The sequence below is a fragment of the Carettochelys insculpta genome, chromosome 3 (genome assembly GCF_033958435.1).
Source record: "Carettochelys insculpta isolate YL-2023 chromosome 3, ASM3395843v1, whole genome shotgun sequence".
Classification (NCBI taxonomy): domain Eukaryota; kingdom Metazoa; phylum Chordata; order Testudines; family Carettochelyidae; genus Carettochelys; species Carettochelys insculpta.
In genome coordinates this window covers 209,009,183-209,026,712 of record NC_134139.1, presented here as the reverse complement: position 1 = coordinate 209,026,712, position 17,530 = coordinate 209,009,183, and the positions used below count along the sequence as shown (strand labels likewise).

Sequence of the window (17,530 nt, the reverse complement as noted above, 5' to 3'; positions counted from 1 at the left end):
TCGCGGCCCACAAGCCGCTCCCACTCGGCGGGGCTCGCTGACGGGAGTTTCCACACGCTGGAGGTGGGGGAGGGGAAGCTCCTGCTTGGGCCTCCCCGCGCCTGCGCCACGCTGACATCATCCCCATCCGCAGCGCTCCCCGCTTCGCGCCAATCAGAGCCGACTTCATCGCCGGCGGCGCCAATCGGAGGCTGGGGGCGGGCCTTCCCCGCGCCCCGACCACTGGAAGGCGCGGGGGAGGGGGACCGGAGAGTGCGGCGTTGCCCAAGGCTCCGCCCCCTCTCTTCCTCCTCCCCCGACGCGCGCGGCCTCGCTTCCCACGCCGACAGCGAGCGAGCGAGCGTGCTTGCGTCACCTCGCGCCGTGCGGCCGACGGCGGCGCGCTCGCCGCTTTCTTTCCGGGCCTTGGCGAGCAGGCCCCGCCCCTCCGCGGCCTCGCCTTTGCGTCGGTCCCGCGGCGCGCGCGTCGCCCTGCCCCTCGCCTCGCGGCCTGGGCGTTTAACGAGCGGCGCGCGCAGCCTGAGGAGACTGAGGGGAGCCGTCGCCGCCGCCGCCGCCGCCGCCCTGGTTGGGAGGGAGGGAGGGAGGGAGGGAGCGAGCGAGCGAGCGCCGGAATCGGGTGCTGAGGGAATGAGGCCGGGCGCAGCCGTCGCCGCAGCGTCCCCGTGAGCAGCGCGGAGCCGTCGCCGCTTGCGCGGCCCGAGAGCGACAGGCGCGCCCAGGGCAGGGGCAGCCCCGCCAGGGAAGCCATTTTGTGTCGCCCCGGCCGCCCCCTCCCCCACCAGCCGCCGGACCGCCGCCCTGCCGGGCAGCCCCGGCCCCCTGCTGCACAGGCCCGCGGGGCCCTGAGCGAGAGCGGCCCGGGCAGGGACGGGGGAGCCCGCAGCGGGCGGCGGCCGCTCTCCCCATGGCGAAGAAAACGTACGACCTGCTCTTCAAGCTGCTGCTGATCGGGGACTCCGGGGTCGGCAAGACCTGCGTCCTCTTCCGCTTCTCCGACGATGCCTTCAACACCACTTTCATCTCCACCATCGGTGAGCGAGCGGCGCGCTCCCGCCCCGCCCTCTCCCCTCCCCTCCCCCCATCGCCGCCGCCCTCTCCCCCTCCCCCCGCCAGCGCCCCGGGACCCCGATTCCCGCGTGGGTGTGGGTTATCCTTCCCCACTGGGGGCTGCGAGCGGGGCCTGAGCTCTGCCACGCCGGCTCCCTCCCCGTCCCGGCTGCTAGCGAGTGACTGGGACACTGGCCGCCACGGTTCCCCCCGCCCCCGTCAGCGAGCGACCGGGGAGCCTCCCCTCCTCAGGGTGCCGTGGCCCGTTCGCTTCATCGCGTCTCCCCTCCACCTCGTTGCCCCGTGTATTTGCTGTCCGTGAGAGCCTTGGTTCACTGCTGCCTTGGCGAGTGATTCCAGAGGGTCTCTGACCACTCCCCTCCCAGCGCATGACTTTACACTTCCTCGTGTCCATCCCAATGACAGGTGCATCGCCAGCCTGTGTGGAGAATGAGAGGGAGCCGCGTTAGTCGTATCTTCAAAAACCAGAAGAAGTCCTGTGGTACCTTTATAAACTAACAGATATTTTGGAGCATAAGCTTTCTTGGGCAAAGACCTGCTTCGTCCAAAATGTCTGTTAGCCTATAAGGTGGCACAGGATTTGTTGTTTTTGAACATCTGTGAAGGACTTTGTGCAATCTTTGTATTCCTTAGGGACCTGATTTTTTTCCCCACAGACCCCAAAGTCCACTCTATTAGTGACTAGTAAGACCCAGTGAAATCTGGGGCAGACCTGCTTTTTCTCTGTGATGCTACCCTTCTGTTGTTAGTAGGTAAGCCCCCTGGCGGTCCTGTCAACATACACTATTGCTCTGGGATAATTCTATGTCACTGCGCAGTGCTGAATTTGCACACAATTAGTGTTTCCCCACAGAGTTTTATTTTTTCCCATTGCATTTGTGACTATTTTTTCCCATCAAAATAGTCTTTCTGGTGGAAATCACAAATTCCAGACCCGGACATGTTGGGACTCTGCTTGTCAGCTCTAGGCATGGTGGATTTCTGTAGCCGTTTTTCTTATCTGTATTGTTAAAGACCACACTTTTGCTGATCAGTATTTTAAAATAAACTGCCAAAATAATTGTAATTTTAATTGTGTTGCTTTGACAAAATTGTGCAGATTTTACAGAATTTTTAAAGTTTTTGCAGTGGCGTTACCTGAGGAATATCCTGTTCTCTCCTACATCTGAGAGTGCAATCCCTCTTTCAAAATGGCTTTCATGTCCATTGTTAAGGAAAAGTGTTTTCTGAAATTTTTCCTTACCCTTTCCCATTAAATAGGCGGCTGCTGTATAGCTCCTCCACCCACTCCCTGATATTTCAGTTTCTAGAGATTTCAACCCCCTGTTGGCAAAAGTACCTATCTTTCTAATCTTGCAAGAGCCGTGGCCCCTCATGCTTGTCTAGTGATGGATGCATAAATGATTTTCTGCCTTTGCTAACAATGTTAGGAGTCTGTAAGAAAGGGATAAATGACAAAAGTATCATTGTCTGTATGTAAATCGGTGGTATGTCCACATCTTGTGTGCTGCATGCACATGTTGCACCATCTCTTAAACTCATAAAAACTTGGAATTGGACAAGGTACAGAAAAGGGCAACAAAAATCATTAGGTGCATGGAATGGCTGTCATGTAAGGAAAGGCTAAAAAAACTGATTTTTCATCTTGGAGAAGAAATGACTAAGGAGGGCTGTGATAAAGGTCTGTAAACTCATTACAGGGGTGGAGAAAGTAAATAAGGAAGTGTATATCTACTCCTTGTATGACAAGAACCAGGGGTCACCAAATGGAATAAATTGGCATCAGGTTTAAAACAAACACAAGTGTTTCTTCGTACAATCCACAGTCATCCTGTAGCACTTTGCTAGAGGATATTGTGAAGGCCAATGCTATAACAGGGTTAAAAAAAATCAACCAACCCAAAAAACAAACAAACAAACAACCTGGTATTTTCATGGAGGAGATATCCATCAATGGCTATTAGTCATGATGGGCAGGGATTGTAATCATAGTCTCTGTTTGCCAGAGGCTGGGAATGGGCAACAAGGATGGGGTCACTTGATTGCCTGTCCTGTTCATTCCTTATGACAAGAGCCAAACACCAGGTGCTTCAGAACAAGTTATTGGTCTAGATGGACCTTTGGTCTGGGCCAGTATGGCTCTTTTATCATCTGCACGTGTTGTCTTGGGTGGAATGCCTGACCCTCTTAACTGGATTCTGTGTCCACTGTATCTGCAAGTACATGCGTGCAGGCAGCGTGTACAGGTATATACGGTATGTGGCAGAAGTTAATTGGTTCAGAAGCTTAGTCTTAGAAATTTGACTGGTGGTTGCATTGTGCCAAGTGCTGTAGGGCTTAGTGCGCAGGGTTGGATGACTGGCAGCACCCCTGCCCTTCCAAGGCAGGGGAGCATATGGTATCAGTCATACAAACGTGAAGTATCAGTAGTGGTGGGTATACGTGGCTAACCACAGGACAGGTTCTCAACTGCAGTGTGATATTGCAAATGGGTCAAAGCTCAAATGTGGCCTTAAAAGTGCTGCAAGAAATGCTTTCTTAATCATTGAAGCTTTGAAATTTTAGGAAGATATTTGGTATTTAAGACTACTAAGCAGCTAGGGATAGTTGAGACATAATTGATGGTTAGGCAGCAACTGAGTTCTCTTGCATTGGAATTCTGAGCTATTTTTATAGCCTACGTTCCCATTCTAACCTTCTTAATACCTCATCCAAGGAAAGTAAAATTGTTCAATGCTATGTTTTATTTCGGTATAAGGACTGCAATTGGTGAACCCGTATTTTTTACTTTACATGCATTTATCTGAGTTTTTATTAGCATCAAGTTACATTGCCTGCTTTCCATGGTGGTGGAAATTGGTGTTTGCTTGAGACTGTTTGTTTCAATTTCAAGCCCTTTAATGCTCAATTTAAAGAAGTGGTGGTATGTCATGGTGATACTGACCTCACCATGCTTCAGAGAGTATGCATTCTTAATGCAGTGTTCGGACACCTATGAGATTTGTAAATTGGATATAACCTTGGGAGTAGCTTGAGAATTAGCAAAAGTTTATTCTTACAAGCAAATTCGGTGTTGAGATTAATGGTATTGGGCTCTCCTGTCCTTCTCTGGCTACCCCATAGCTATGTTCTAGAATCCATCGATGGGATTTTTAATTATACCTTCAGTGATTTAGGCATGTTTTAAAAATCTTGGCCTTAGACTGTAGAACACAGCACTTACATACTGAGAAGCACAAAACCCATCTGTATCAATGGGCGGTTTCGGAGATACACTGTATCTAATGTAAAGTACTCACACATCTGATGAAGCAGGTGTTTGCCCACAAAAGTTTATGCCTCAAAATATCTGCTAGTCTATAAGGTGCCACAGGACTTCTTGTTTTTGAAGGTACAGACTAACACGGCTACCTCTCTGGTACTTGTATCAAATATGTATTCTTGGAATGGAAAAAATGATTTTATTTTTTTAAAGAATACAGTTGGGCTCCCATGAACTGGTAGGTGGTCTTGATGCTAACGAGATCTAAGAATACAGGTTTATGTGGCATTCACAGCTTCTTTTATGACCATCTGAGTCAGATTCTGGAACTGATCTGTAGAATAGCTGCTAATGGATTGTGAAAAGCTGCCTTGTTACATAGTGCTGGCCTCTGACTGCTAAATTGTATAAAGATGGCTGAAAATGCATTTTCCATATAGAACTTTTATTTACTGCTGGGCTATTATCAAGTCACAAAAGGGATGCAGTCTGAATGAATCCAAATGAAGTGAACATGGATCATAGGACTCCTTCCTTAGGTATGGCACACTCATATTATGGGGGGAAAAAAAGTGTGTGAAAACACTGGTTCTTTAACACATCCTTCAGAACAGTGCTTGAGTAAGTGCTATGTTAACATATAAAATGACTGAGTAATCTGTCTGAATATTGATTATCATACACTAACACTGTCAGTTGTAGCACCTGCATTTGACAAAGTGGGTCTTTGCCCTTGAAAACTTGGGCTCCAAAAAATCGGTCAGTCTATAAGGTGGCACAGGACTTCTCATTGTTGATGCTGCTTTTGGCATGGCGCAGCAAGGAAGTAACAAGTGAATTTTCAGTTTGTGTCAACTTAGTGAGGCAGCCTGTAACTTATTTACCTATTTTTTCTTAAATTATATCAGAACCGTATCATGCTTGAGTGGGTGAAATATAGTCACAGCTAGCTAGTTGACTACAATTTGGTGTATTTTGAGTACTTTGTAGTCTTGCTAAATGCAATCTCGCTCATTCGCAGAACATTAGTTGAACTTTTGTGTATGTGAATTGGTGATTTCATTACCATGGCTAGAGGTGCTATAAATGAGCTAAATTGCTCTCCTGCAGAATCCCCAGAGTTGTCATAACCTCCCTGAATAGAGTGGGGAATCCGTCTTCAAAACCTTTTGGAACTTACTTAAAGAAGACTGTTGTCATAAGCACATTTATTTTTTAAATAGTTCTGTATTCCTCAGTGCAGAGCGCTATCCTTCATAGTCCATAATACAAATTCAAGACATGCATACTATCCACAAGACACATGCTTTTCTTTAGGTCCACTTCCTTCCTCCTCATTTTATCACCCTTATGATACCTTTGGGTATTCCCTGTTTTCCTGTTTAGCTCCCTTCAGCAGTTCCAACCTGATATATGTCTATGCTCTCCATTCAAATTAAATAGTGAACATTGCCATTCAGCTGTTCTTGGGCTCTCAGGTTTATGACTTAAACAGTGTAATGGGGGAGGAGAGAAGAGAGTCTGCGCCTCTGAGGCATTGTTTTAGTCTGTCTGCAGGCTTAATCAGGTATCATTGTTTTAACTTGTTCACATCTTGAAGGCACTCAGGCCAGGTCTACACTAGGCTGAAAAGTCGATTTAAGATATGCAGTTCTTGCTATGGCAGTTACGTAACTGGAATTGATGTATCAGATTTCTTTCTAGGTGTCCACACAGCGGGAGATTGACAGGAGAAACTCCATCTATATTGTTTACTCCTTGCAACATTGAGGAGTACTAGTGTGGACTGTAGAGCCCTAATGGTTCAATTTAGGGTGTCCCCACTAGGTGACCCTGAACAAGTCTGTGTTCTAGTAAGTATAAACATACCTTCAGAAGCAGCTATTACTTTTTTCCCTTTTCCTCTCCTTCCCACCCCTTCAAACTCAAATCTGGTTTAAGCCACATGTCATGTTGAATTTTGACATCTGCTTTAGACTTGGAAATAACTTTAGTAGGCATAAAGAGGCATTTGGCATGATCACATCAGTGGTTTTTTTTTTAGTTATTTGAAATTGAGCTTAGTATTTATAAATTATCAAGTTGTCAGTAAACAAGTGGCAAGCTAAAGGAGTACCTAGTAAACACTGCTAAAAACCCACTGGCTTTTATTTGGTGTGGGAGATTTTTTTTGAAGCAATGGAAGAAGAAGCTATTCAAAGAGCATGAGGAAGCTGAGCTGGTACAGAGGTGTGCAGAGCAGGGGACAGGCTCCCTTGGGAGAGCATGACATTTTGTGAGGAAGTGCAGCACGATTGGCTGCTGGATCTCGGGCTCATCCATCTCATTAAGAATCTTGAAATATATTACTGGTTTTATATACAGTAGTCCCTCGAGTTGTGCAAGGGTTGCATTCCCATGCACCCTCACATAACTCGAATTTCGCGTAAGTCAGGTGTGTGGGGGGCAGCTTTTTCCCTGGTGGAACACGTGTTCTGCAGCCAGGGAAGCAGCTGGAGCTCCTTTTGAAAGGTAAGTCTTGGGGTTGCGGGGGGGGGAAGCAGTTGGGGAGGGTTAAGCCTGGTGGTGGGTTGGGGATGTGGGAAGGGGGCAGGGGGATAAGCCTGGGGTGGGTTAGGGCTGTAGGTGGAGTCGGGGCTTAGAGTTGAGCTGGAGCTCTGTGCGAGAGCCAGAGCCACACGCAGGGGGGGTTAAACTGAGTCCGGGGGCGGGGGGGGGGTGTCAGGATTTTGAGTTGCACTTAACTTGCGTTAATGCAAGTTAAGTGCAACTCTAAATTGTGCATTCACATTTATATACTGATGATAAAGTACTAAAATAATCTACTGTCTATTCAAGAACTCTTTCTAAATGGAAAGAGCTGGGACCACCAAATTCCACATGTAGCTTCCTCTTAGCTTATTTTAAGGCGGGGGTGAGCAAACTTTTTATGCTGAGCCGCCCCCCCGCCGCCGACAAAACTGTGGGAGGACCACAGGAAGGGATGCTGGTGGGGGCGCGTGCTGGCTGGGGGCTCAGTTGCTGGGCGAGCAGCTGCTCCTTCTGGGAGAGGAGGAGAGTACCATGGGGCCAGGCCAGCTGTGGTGCCATGGGGCGAGCCAGAGCACCACACCAGGACACCCCCTCACTGCAGGGAACCAGACACCTCAGCCCGGCAGTGGGGCAGGCACCACAGGTGTGCCCACCTCCTCTCCCTAATTGGCCCAGTACAGTGGACTCCCCATCCCAACAGCTTTCGCTGTGTCGCCAGCCCTCTGGTGCAGTAGCAGAGGGCTGGTGTCAGAGTGGAAGCTGTGGGGGCATTACGCTGCATCCCCCTTTACAAAATGTCACTCCCACCAGTTATTGCACCCCTGTCTTAAAGCAAGGTAAAGGTTTGGTTCTGCTGGCGGGAGAGAAGGTGAAGCTCTACACTCCAGATTTGTTGCATGCTGTTCCCTTTCTATGCCTGTGAAGTGGAGAGAGGAAGGGGAACTGCAAGCAGTTGGAAGGGTGAGGAGTTGTTCAGGGCTTGGGGGTGTGGAGGTGCAGGAGTCAGAGTTGAGAGAAGAGTAGTGGCTTAGCCCTGGAGTTTTGTGTGCAAGGGTGGTTTTTACAATAATTTAAATCCTGTATTTTCCCCAAAATCCCACATCATTATTGACTCGTGGGGCTGGGTGTGGGTGTGTTTTGTCCTATGGTATCTGGACCCCGACTATCACAACACAGTGCAGACTGAGGGAATCTGAAGATCTTCCATCTGTAGATGTTTGAAGTAGCTATCTTGCTCTTCAGAGGCTTACACAATTCCTGCAACTAAAAGGAGAAAGCTGAACAAGTAGCCCATCGCAAGATGGGGCAACAACAACTGACAAAGAAAATATGAGGCATGGAGTGCACTGAACTCACTGCGTGTTTAGTAAGTCCTCCAACTTGATTTCACAGGACCTTCTTCACCTCTTGTGCTTCTGAGTGGGCATTTCTCTGCATGAGATTTGGAGCCTGGCCTCACTGGATTGAAACACTGAGATGGAATTTTGCTGAGGGCCTTGTTTGAGTGAGGTGTCCTTGCTATCTAGAATGTTGCCTGACTTGCTCCCTAAGTTTCCTCTTAAGCTGCATAGCAGCCTATTAAGTGCTGCTCAGGGCTGCATCTGGGAGAGACTTCTTTCCTCTGGCCCCAACCCATCCTGCCCCAGAGCTGCCAGGGAGTGCCTTGTTCAGTCAAAACATGTTTCCGAGACCCACTCGTTCTGAGGCTCTGGCACAGCAGCATCAGTGCAGTTCAAACATGTTGTGCATGAAGTGGGAGGGAGTGGCTCTTTGACTTGGTCCTACGCAGTGACTCGGTGTGGCTTTTTTGGGCTCGCCCAGGCAATAGCTATGGAATTACCTAGTGTGGAGTCAGGGACTGGGTACAGTTGGGGCCAAGGGAGGGCAGCCTCTTTCATGGTCATGGCAGCACTGGGCCAAGCTGCGTGGGGACCAGGGAAAGGGTGGCCCTACTCTAACCCCAACCTAGCTCACATTTGCTAGGGTCATGGGTGACGTGCCTTCCCCCTGCAGCCCAGGTGCTGGTGGGGGAATCATCTGTCCCTATAACAGCCCCAGGACCACTTTCACCCCCCCCCCCCCGCCTCCAGCCCTGAGCCCCATTTTACTCCAGATCCCTTAGCCTCACCCCACCATGCAAATTTTATTGTATGCCTCATTGAAGGTGACATATGACCCATTGGTGCATGTAACAAAATTCATTTCACATATGGGTGGAAAAATGTAGAGGGAACTGTGCTTGAGTCCTGACATCCCTACTCCACCCCCCACAAATGATTTGACTTGAGTGATGATTTTAACTGGAGTTGGGTGGCCTGTCAGGTAAGGGCTACAGCTTGAGTTAGCACATATTATGAGTTGCTAACACAGCCTGTCTGTAGTTCATGTTTTTGCAGTGTGACCAGTCCAATTTAAGAGGAGTTTGATTTAACTCAACAGTGCAGCCATACCCTACTGTTTTGTTTATCACTTAGGTGTTCTGCCAGGGTCAACAGCAAGTCTAGAAACAGGGTTTCTTTGATGGCCTAGGGCTCTTATCTTGGGCTCTACGTAGAGCTTCTCTGTTGGAGAAGTATAACTTTGAGTTGGCAGTTTTCTAATGGGGTGCATTAGGAGAAGCATTTCCAACAGGTGGAGAGAAGTTATACCCCTCTACTCGGAACTGGTGAGGCCAAATCTGGAATACTGTGTCCAGTTCTGGGTCCCCCAGTATACAAAGTATGTGGATGCATTGAAGCGGGTTCAGCGAAGGGCAACAAAAATGATTAAGGGGAAGGAGCACGTGACCTGTGAGGAGAGGATGAGAAACTTGGGCTATTTATGTCACAGACAAGAAGAATGAGGGGCGATTTGATAGCAGCCTTCAGCTTCCTGAAAGGGAGCTCTAAAGAGGATGGAGAAGAGACTGTTCTCATTGGTGACAGATGGCAGAACAGGGATTGCCTGAAGTTAGAGGGACAGGCATAGGTTGGATATTAGAAAAAGCTCTTTCCCCAGGTGCATGGTGAAGCACTGGAATGTGTTACCAAGAGAGGTGGTGGAATCTCCATTCCCATGAGGTTTTTAAGTCCCTGTCTTGACATAGAATCATAGAACACTAGGACCGGAAAGGGCCTCGAGAGGCCATCGAGTCCAGTCCCCTGCCCTGACGGCAGGACCGACCACTATCTACACATCCCTGATAGACATCTATCTAATCTGTTCTTAAATATCTCCAGCGAGGGAGATTCCACAACCTCCCTTGGCAACTTATTCCAGTACTTGACCACCCTGACAGTTAGGAACTTTTTCCTAATGTCCAACCTAAACTTCCCTTGCTGCAGTTTAAGTCCATTGCCTCTTGCTCTCTCCTCAGAGGCCAAGAAGAACAAGTTTTCTCCCTCCTCCTTATGACACCCTTTAAGATATCTGAAAACCGCTATCATGTCCCCCCTCAATCTTCTTTTTTCCAAGCTAAACAAGCCCAATTCTTTCAGCCTTTCTTCATAAGTCATGTTCTCCAGACCTTTTATCATTCTAGTTGCTCTTCTCTGGACCTTCTCTAATTTCTCCACATCTTTCTTGAATTGGGGTGCCCAGAACTGGACACAATATTCCAGCTGAGGTCTAACCAGCGCAGAGTAGAGCGGTAGAATGATTTCTCGTGTCTTGTTCACAACACACCTGCTAATGCATCCCAGAATCATGTTTGCTTTTTTTGCAACAGCATCACAATCATGGCTGGGATGATTTAGTTGGGGTTGGCCCTGCTTTAGGCTGGGGGCTGGACTCAATGACCTCCTGAGGTTCCTTCCAGCCCTAGGGTTCTATGATTCTTTCGATATCTCTAGTCTGAAGTTTATCATCATCTCTGCTTAGGTCCTTAGAATTTTTTCACAGCCCTGAGCAATGCTTAAAGGTGTGTGAAATTCTTACCTAGCTGTGTCATGCAGTAGATTTGTCTCACTGGCGAGAGTGGCAGAGGGAGATAGGAGTATACAAAGCTGCATGATTTCTATTACTCAGTAGCAAATTTGAGTCCCTCGGGTAAGAAATAACACTGGGTTTTCTGCACTGCCAAGTTTAATGTTTTTTGACGTGGAACGAAATAGGAATGTGTAATTTAGCTTTCTTGGGGGTGGGGGGAAGGCATTTTATTCTAAAGAAGGGGTCAGCAACCTTTCTGAGGGGGACTGCCAAAATTTGACGTTTTGACCTCCTATGCTTGGTCTGAGTAGTGGTGTTACTTTTTAACATCACTAATATTTCTACTTAAAACAGCTTCATTAATAAATTAAGGTGGAGAGCTTTACTGTTTAGATGGTAGTTGGTAGCATTAGCTGGCCTTTTGTTAATCTGCTGGGGGCATGGCTTTGAGCAAGATCCTGGCTGCATGGGAAAGGAGGGGCGGGAGTTTGTGTCTTACCAATGTTTTCCAAAAATCAGCAGGGAGTAGTGTAACTGATTTACTTCCATTTTGTTGTCCTGATTGGCTTGTTGAGTAGAGGGATATCAGCTCATGATACTGAAAGCGATAACTGCCTTATAAAAGTTTGAGAGGCTACTCTGTACCATAGCTAATTGTTTTAACAGTCTCGCCAAATATTCAATGTGCTTGAGACTGTTCATATGCTCCATACCAGATTCCAATATACAGTATACCCCCAACTTACATGGGGGTTTTATTCTCGTGCAACCCCATGTTCGTCAGAATTCGCTCAATTTGGGAGAACCAGGAAGCTGAGCAGCACAGTAGTGCTGGTCAGTTTCCAGTCTGAGTGGCAGGTAGCTGAGAACCTGGTGCTAGGCTGCTCCTCACTCACAGGACAAAGGAAATATATGTGCTGATGTGCTGGTCAGTTCCCCCCTCCTCTCAGGGACCGCAGCCTGACTTGGCTCTGCCACCCCACTCCACTCGGGCGGGGCGGCAGCCGAGAGTCAGTCTGCCACCCGGATAGGAGCACAGAAACCTCTCTTGGTGATGGCAGCCTGGTCAGCTGCCGCCCTTCACAGAAGCCAGGCAACTGACCAGTGCTTTGATCAGTTTCCCTGCCATTCAGTGGTGTTAACCTGAGGTATGTGCAACTCTAGGGCTTCTCTCAGGGGAGGGTATGCTGTAGCTTCTACATCAAAGATGTGTTTCTACATGCATTCAACTGTAACAGTTTCTGTAAATTCTCTGGGGCTCTTCTAGTCAGTGTGGCACGTGCATTCTTTTTGTTCTTTAAAGGTTAATTCTATGGTTGTTTTAAGATTCATATCCATGTGTTTCTGGTCAAAGTGTATATTCCTGTATTGGAATCTAGTATAAGTTTTCTAGCAGCAGCTATTGTCTGTTTGCACATGTTCCTCCTTACTTACACTCTTGGTCACAATATTTCAATTTGTTCAACGTGGTGAATATGATTGTACCGCTTTTGGCTTCTTAGCACCCTCCTCTTGTATGTTAACTATCATCTTGGCTGCTCTAGCTAGTCTTCAACCAAGACTTAGCTCCAGTATTTGAGAGGTTGTTCAATTTGTATTGCCACAGATATGACTAACAGACGTGTCTTAGACTGTTTTTTCAACATCTATAAATGTTGTTGTTTTGAGAGTACTTGGTTATTACACTGATGTAGAACCATAACATTTTTAAAGACCTTTGTATCAGTAAAAATTATGTATGTTCCTGGTTTGATTTGACAGGGAGAAGGATGTTTTGGAATGTGGTCTTATTAGTGGATAATTAATGAAAAATCTTAATCCTGGATATGTAGATACCCATACTTTCCTTTTAGGGAAAAGAGCAGAGATGGGCTCTAATAGTTTCAGGAGGTAGTGCAACAAAGACTGCAAAATTGCATAAAATGTCAGCTGGGCTGATATATCTGAAAGGTGTTATTTTTTGATCCAACAATCTGATGTGAATTATTAACCAAGAGGACAGATTTTTGCTCAAAGCTTTGGTTGAGTGGGTCCTGCCTGGTTAAGAGGTTGTGGGGGGGGGGGGTGCTCAAACGTAAGCGTAGACTATAATTTCATGCTTTTGTCCTAACTTAAATGTACTGTGCATTGTGAGATTATGTATTCATTTCTCCATTGGTTTACTGCTGCCATAAATAATAACTTTGCCAGCAATACAGCTGTTGGGGGTGACCATATGTAATACTGATGTGCTGCTGCAGCTCAAGCTGATAAGGAAACAAGCTTTGATTTTTAAACTTCTAAGAAGGAATTAGAACACTGATTTAAACCACCCCCCTCTTTTTCTTAATGGCCTTCACATTGTGATGGTTGGTTTGTTGGCAGTGTTACTAAGGCAAGCTAACAGCAACGAAGGGTCCCGTGGCACCTTATAGACTAACAGAAAAGTTTTGAGCATGAGCTTTTGTGAGGACAGACTCACTTCATCAGATGCTGGTCTGATGAAATGAAGCATCTGATGAAGTGAGTCTGTGCTCACAAAAGCTCATGCTCAAAACTTTTCTGTTAGTCTATAAGGTGCCACGGGACCCTTCGTTGCTGTTACAGATTCAGACTAACGCGGCTACCCCTCCGATACTAAGGCAAGCTAGCTTATTTAAAAAAAAGTACGAACTGTGCTGCCAGCCTAGGGGACTTGAACTATCTAGGGTGCCCTTTTGCAAGACATAACTTTTGTTTTATGTCTGGCTTATATCCTGAGGCCAGAATTGGTATAGGTAACAGCAACAGATATTTTTCGGTGCTCTGCGAAAAGCATTAATTCTGTCAAGTTACTTTCATATTGTGAGCCACGCTTGTATATTAGTTGCCTTAAGAAGGGCATGATACCTAACATCTAACTTTGGTGAAATCAGTTAGTGATGCAGTAAAACTGGTGAAGGCAGTAAGCCTTAACTAAATGAGTCTGCTCCATCTGTTGGATTCAAGATTGTTCCCTGTGGTGGTCTTTTTTTAGGAATTGTTCCAATGTGTCCTTCCCTTCTCAGGAGCCATCACTGACATGGCTGCCTCACACACAAACAACTTCAGAACATAAATGGATAAGAGACTTGGTGCCCTGCTCTTATTTCCAATCTAGAGGAGTTATCAGATTTGCCTGTTACTTTGGGGTATGCTTATTTATTAGAATTATCACACCCCCCACCCGCCCCCAAGACTAACCCTATCAGTGTACTGCTTGTATTTTCATAGAGAACTTTTTCTCCCTTCTTCCAGTTCCCTCCCAATGGTGCTATCCTGCAGGATCTAGGTTCCCCAGGACTGGGTCTGTCCCACCCCAGATCAGATGAGAACACATGGTCACACCTGTTTGTTCATTTCCAAGGTGTTGAAAGACTGGTTGTTGTGAAGTACAGACTAACAGTTACCCCTCTGAGACCACTATCAAAGCACATCTGGGGGGACCATTTAATCAGTACTCACCATCTGACCCCACATATGACCCTGGATTTAGTAAGATGGGGTGCACAGCAGTGCCAAGCTGGGCTCACATGTGTCTGTGGACTCAACAGGCTGGGTTTAAACAGCACTTCAAGCTGCCACCCTTATATGCCCCCAGATTCAGCACCTCCCTGTCTCATCTCTCACGCCACATCTGTTCTGCTAGTGACTCACTTGATGAGCAAACCCCATAGGTTTTTGGGTGCTACGAGGATCTTTAGCTTAAGTACAAAGAGTAATGTTGCAGAATGAATGGGGAAGCTAAAATAACATCTTGGTGTGGAGGTGAGGGATAGGGAGAGAAAAGCAACCAGCTTAACCTTATAAGTTGTTTGTTTATTTCTAGGTAGTTAACCATACAAGGGGAGCTGAACAAAAGTTGTTGTATTTGATCTAACTTAAATCTGATTTATAAATGTTAGGGCTAGCAAACCATAACTAATCACATAAGGTAGTGTCAGGAGACTATACCTAGAGAGAGTGATCTTGCCACTCTGAAGCTTGATCTGATTGGGATTCCCAGGTGATGGTGGGTGGGATTCTTCAGTGTTGGAGACAGGCAGTGCAGAGCCTCCAGCGTGATCAGTATGGCAAAGATGAAGTCCCAATGGAGCTGGTGCAGAGTTTAGATCCAGGCATCAGAACACTTTACTTGAGCATGGGTAGAATTTTTTGTAGGGAAACCACAATGAGTCAGGAAGGAACACTAGATTTCTTTATGGGCAAACTGGTGGTTCAAAGGAGGATTCTAAAATTGTTTTTTTTAGGCTAACAGGAATTCATCCATTATGGTGTGTGTTTTTTTTTTTTTTTTTTTTTTTTTTTTTGAATGGAGCTCATAATGCAATTAGTTTCAGTATTTGGATACCAGTAGAAGATATATTACTAAAATTGGTCTGATAATTACTGATCTCTGTTCTCCATTCTACATACTACTAGAAAAGTCTTCCTATCCATGTTTGATGCAAATGGGGCTGGGATGTTTCCTTACTCCTCTCACCCTTATCTGAGGGGTTTAGTTGTGTCTTCCTTTTGGTATTGGCTTTGGTTCAAGCAGAAGCCAGGTATGGAGTCGGGGGATGTCTTCCGTAAGTGCTATGGCCTAGTTCTCCAAGGATACAGAGCTGGTAGTAACAAAATAGAAATGTCATTTTTAGAAAATAGAAATCCATTTGTGTAGGGGGGGCAGAAGAAATAACTATCAAGGAATTAATGAGTTCCTTCAGGTAAAAATTACCAGCTGTTCTAGCAGTTTCAGGAGGCTTTTTTTCCTCAGGAGCTCTCTTTTTAGTCTTCCCACTTTAATGAGCAGTGAAGTTTGGTTTCTTTCTCCACTATAAATAAAATATTAAAAATTTAAATTAAAAGTAATTAAGACAGAAAATACTTACTTTATTTTTTGTAGGTACTTTAAAATATGGCATAATCTCTTCAATACCAAAATGGCTAGGATTTTATTTCTCTGAATTAATTTTTTCATTGATGGAAATTATGCATTTTTTTTATTTAAATAGAGCTGATGTGGTTGTGTAAGGTGTTGGCAAGAAACTTGAGATGTGCCTTTTAAATGCTGTTTAGTAAGCAGACTTAGTGGTACTTTTAGGAACTTAGTTTGAACAAACTTGACATCTTCCACCAGGAAAAGCTGAAGGCAGTTTATAGCAATTTTGATCAAATGGCACAGATGCCCTGTAGGACTTCAGTATAGCAAACATCCCTCTTTTCCCATCCCTCTAACAGTGGGGTCTGAGATTTTTAAATCACAGTACAGTAGATAAAGTTGGGCAAAACTTGTCCAAAGACTCAGTGTGTCAGCCCTATTCCACCTAATACTTGCTGACAGGACAGAGCAGGGGTGGTGATGCTGGCTTCCCCACCACAGAATTGAAGCAGGCTTGTGTGTGGGTGATGGCACAGTCTCATAGGGCCTGGCTCAAAATAGATGACCCTGCTCAAAAGCCATCCCAGATGGGTCCCATTCAGTAGTTATGAAATGCCAAACTTTAATTTGGACCCTTTGTGCATATGTTATGGTAGTCTTAATTACATGATCATACTATTCCTCACCCTCCAGGATCTGAGCCTTATTCAGTGTACAGGGCGGAGGTGGATCAAAGTTGTACAGTGAAACTTTCTGTAAAGCCCCTGCTTTGTTTGTTAGGGAAATTGGAAGGGTACAGCGACCAACTCTTGCTCCTAAAAGGAGTACAGTCATCTGGAAAGGTTGAGAGCCATTGACTTAGACTCTTCAAGTTGACTGTGAACAGTGTTCACTTTCTAGAGCCCGACTTGTACTTCTGAGTCTGATTTGCAGAATTATTGAGCGCTTGCAGTGTCAACTAAAGTTAAAGGGAGTTGTAGTCCGAATGTACAAAAGTGCTATGTAAGTATTTGGACATGTCATGTCCTTTGGAATCTGATTGGGCGCTCCAAGTTAGTGAACACTCTTGACCTTAGCCTTTTTGTGCGTCAGTTCCCTAACTGTGTAATGAGTTTAATACCCACTTTTCTCACTGATTGGTTGTGAATATTTTATTTAATGGTTGTGAATCACACATTTTATAGCATGGATTTGTTCTTCCTTGTCCATCTTTCAGCTACTTAAACTTCCGCTGCAGGTTGAACCTCTCACCTTGCACCCTAGGGATCTCACTGGTGCCAAATGAGGGAATTTGCTGGACCACAGGACATCAATATTGTCTACGCATTACCCACACTGCTTACTGGGCTCTTAAAAGACATTTGGGGTAAATTGTAACTAAAAACAGCACAGAGCACTGAGAGCCAGAATTATTGGCTGTAAACAAACTTTATGGGACTATGGGAAATTTAGACACACCCATAAGTGGTTGCCTGGCTAATGAAAATCATGTTAGATTACGGATGTTGCTGGATGAGTGTGCAGGATTAGAGAGGTTTAGCCTGTAGGTGAATTTAAAATTGCATGGCACTGCAAGTATTCATGTGCTAGAATTGACAGTGCAAAAGTTCTTATCTTCAATATTTCAAACTTTATATAGACATTTTATAGGAAAACTGTCAATGGTATTGGTTCTTGTATGAAAGCTTAATTAGTATCAATACAGTATCTGGGGTGAAAAATGAATAGAGTTTGAATAAACTAGAGCATTCTTGTACTGTAAACACTCTAGCACAGGGTTAGGAGAAATCTGTAATGCAGAGAAATAATAATTCAGATGGCTTCCATCTAGATGAAAATAACATCATTGCATGGAACTCTTTTATTGGTCTCTTTGCAAGTGCTGCATGTTGTTAATT

At 45.8% G+C, this 17,530-nt stretch overlaps 1 protein-coding gene across 1 annotated transcript in view; it reads left to right on the top strand.

Annotated features, from left to right (window-relative positions):
• Window positions 1-427: 427 nt before the first annotated feature.
• Window positions 428-17,530, top strand: part of RAB10 (RAB10, member RAS oncogene family) — a 73,228-nt gene continuing 56,125 nt past the window's right edge. The window contains exon 1 of the mRNA XM_074991521.1: window positions 428-1,034. Within this exon, the coding sequence (XP_074847622.1) occupies window positions 908-1,034 (127 nt within the window). The 5' untranslated portion in view covers window positions 428-907. The remainder of the gene's footprint in view (window positions 1,035-17,530) is intronic.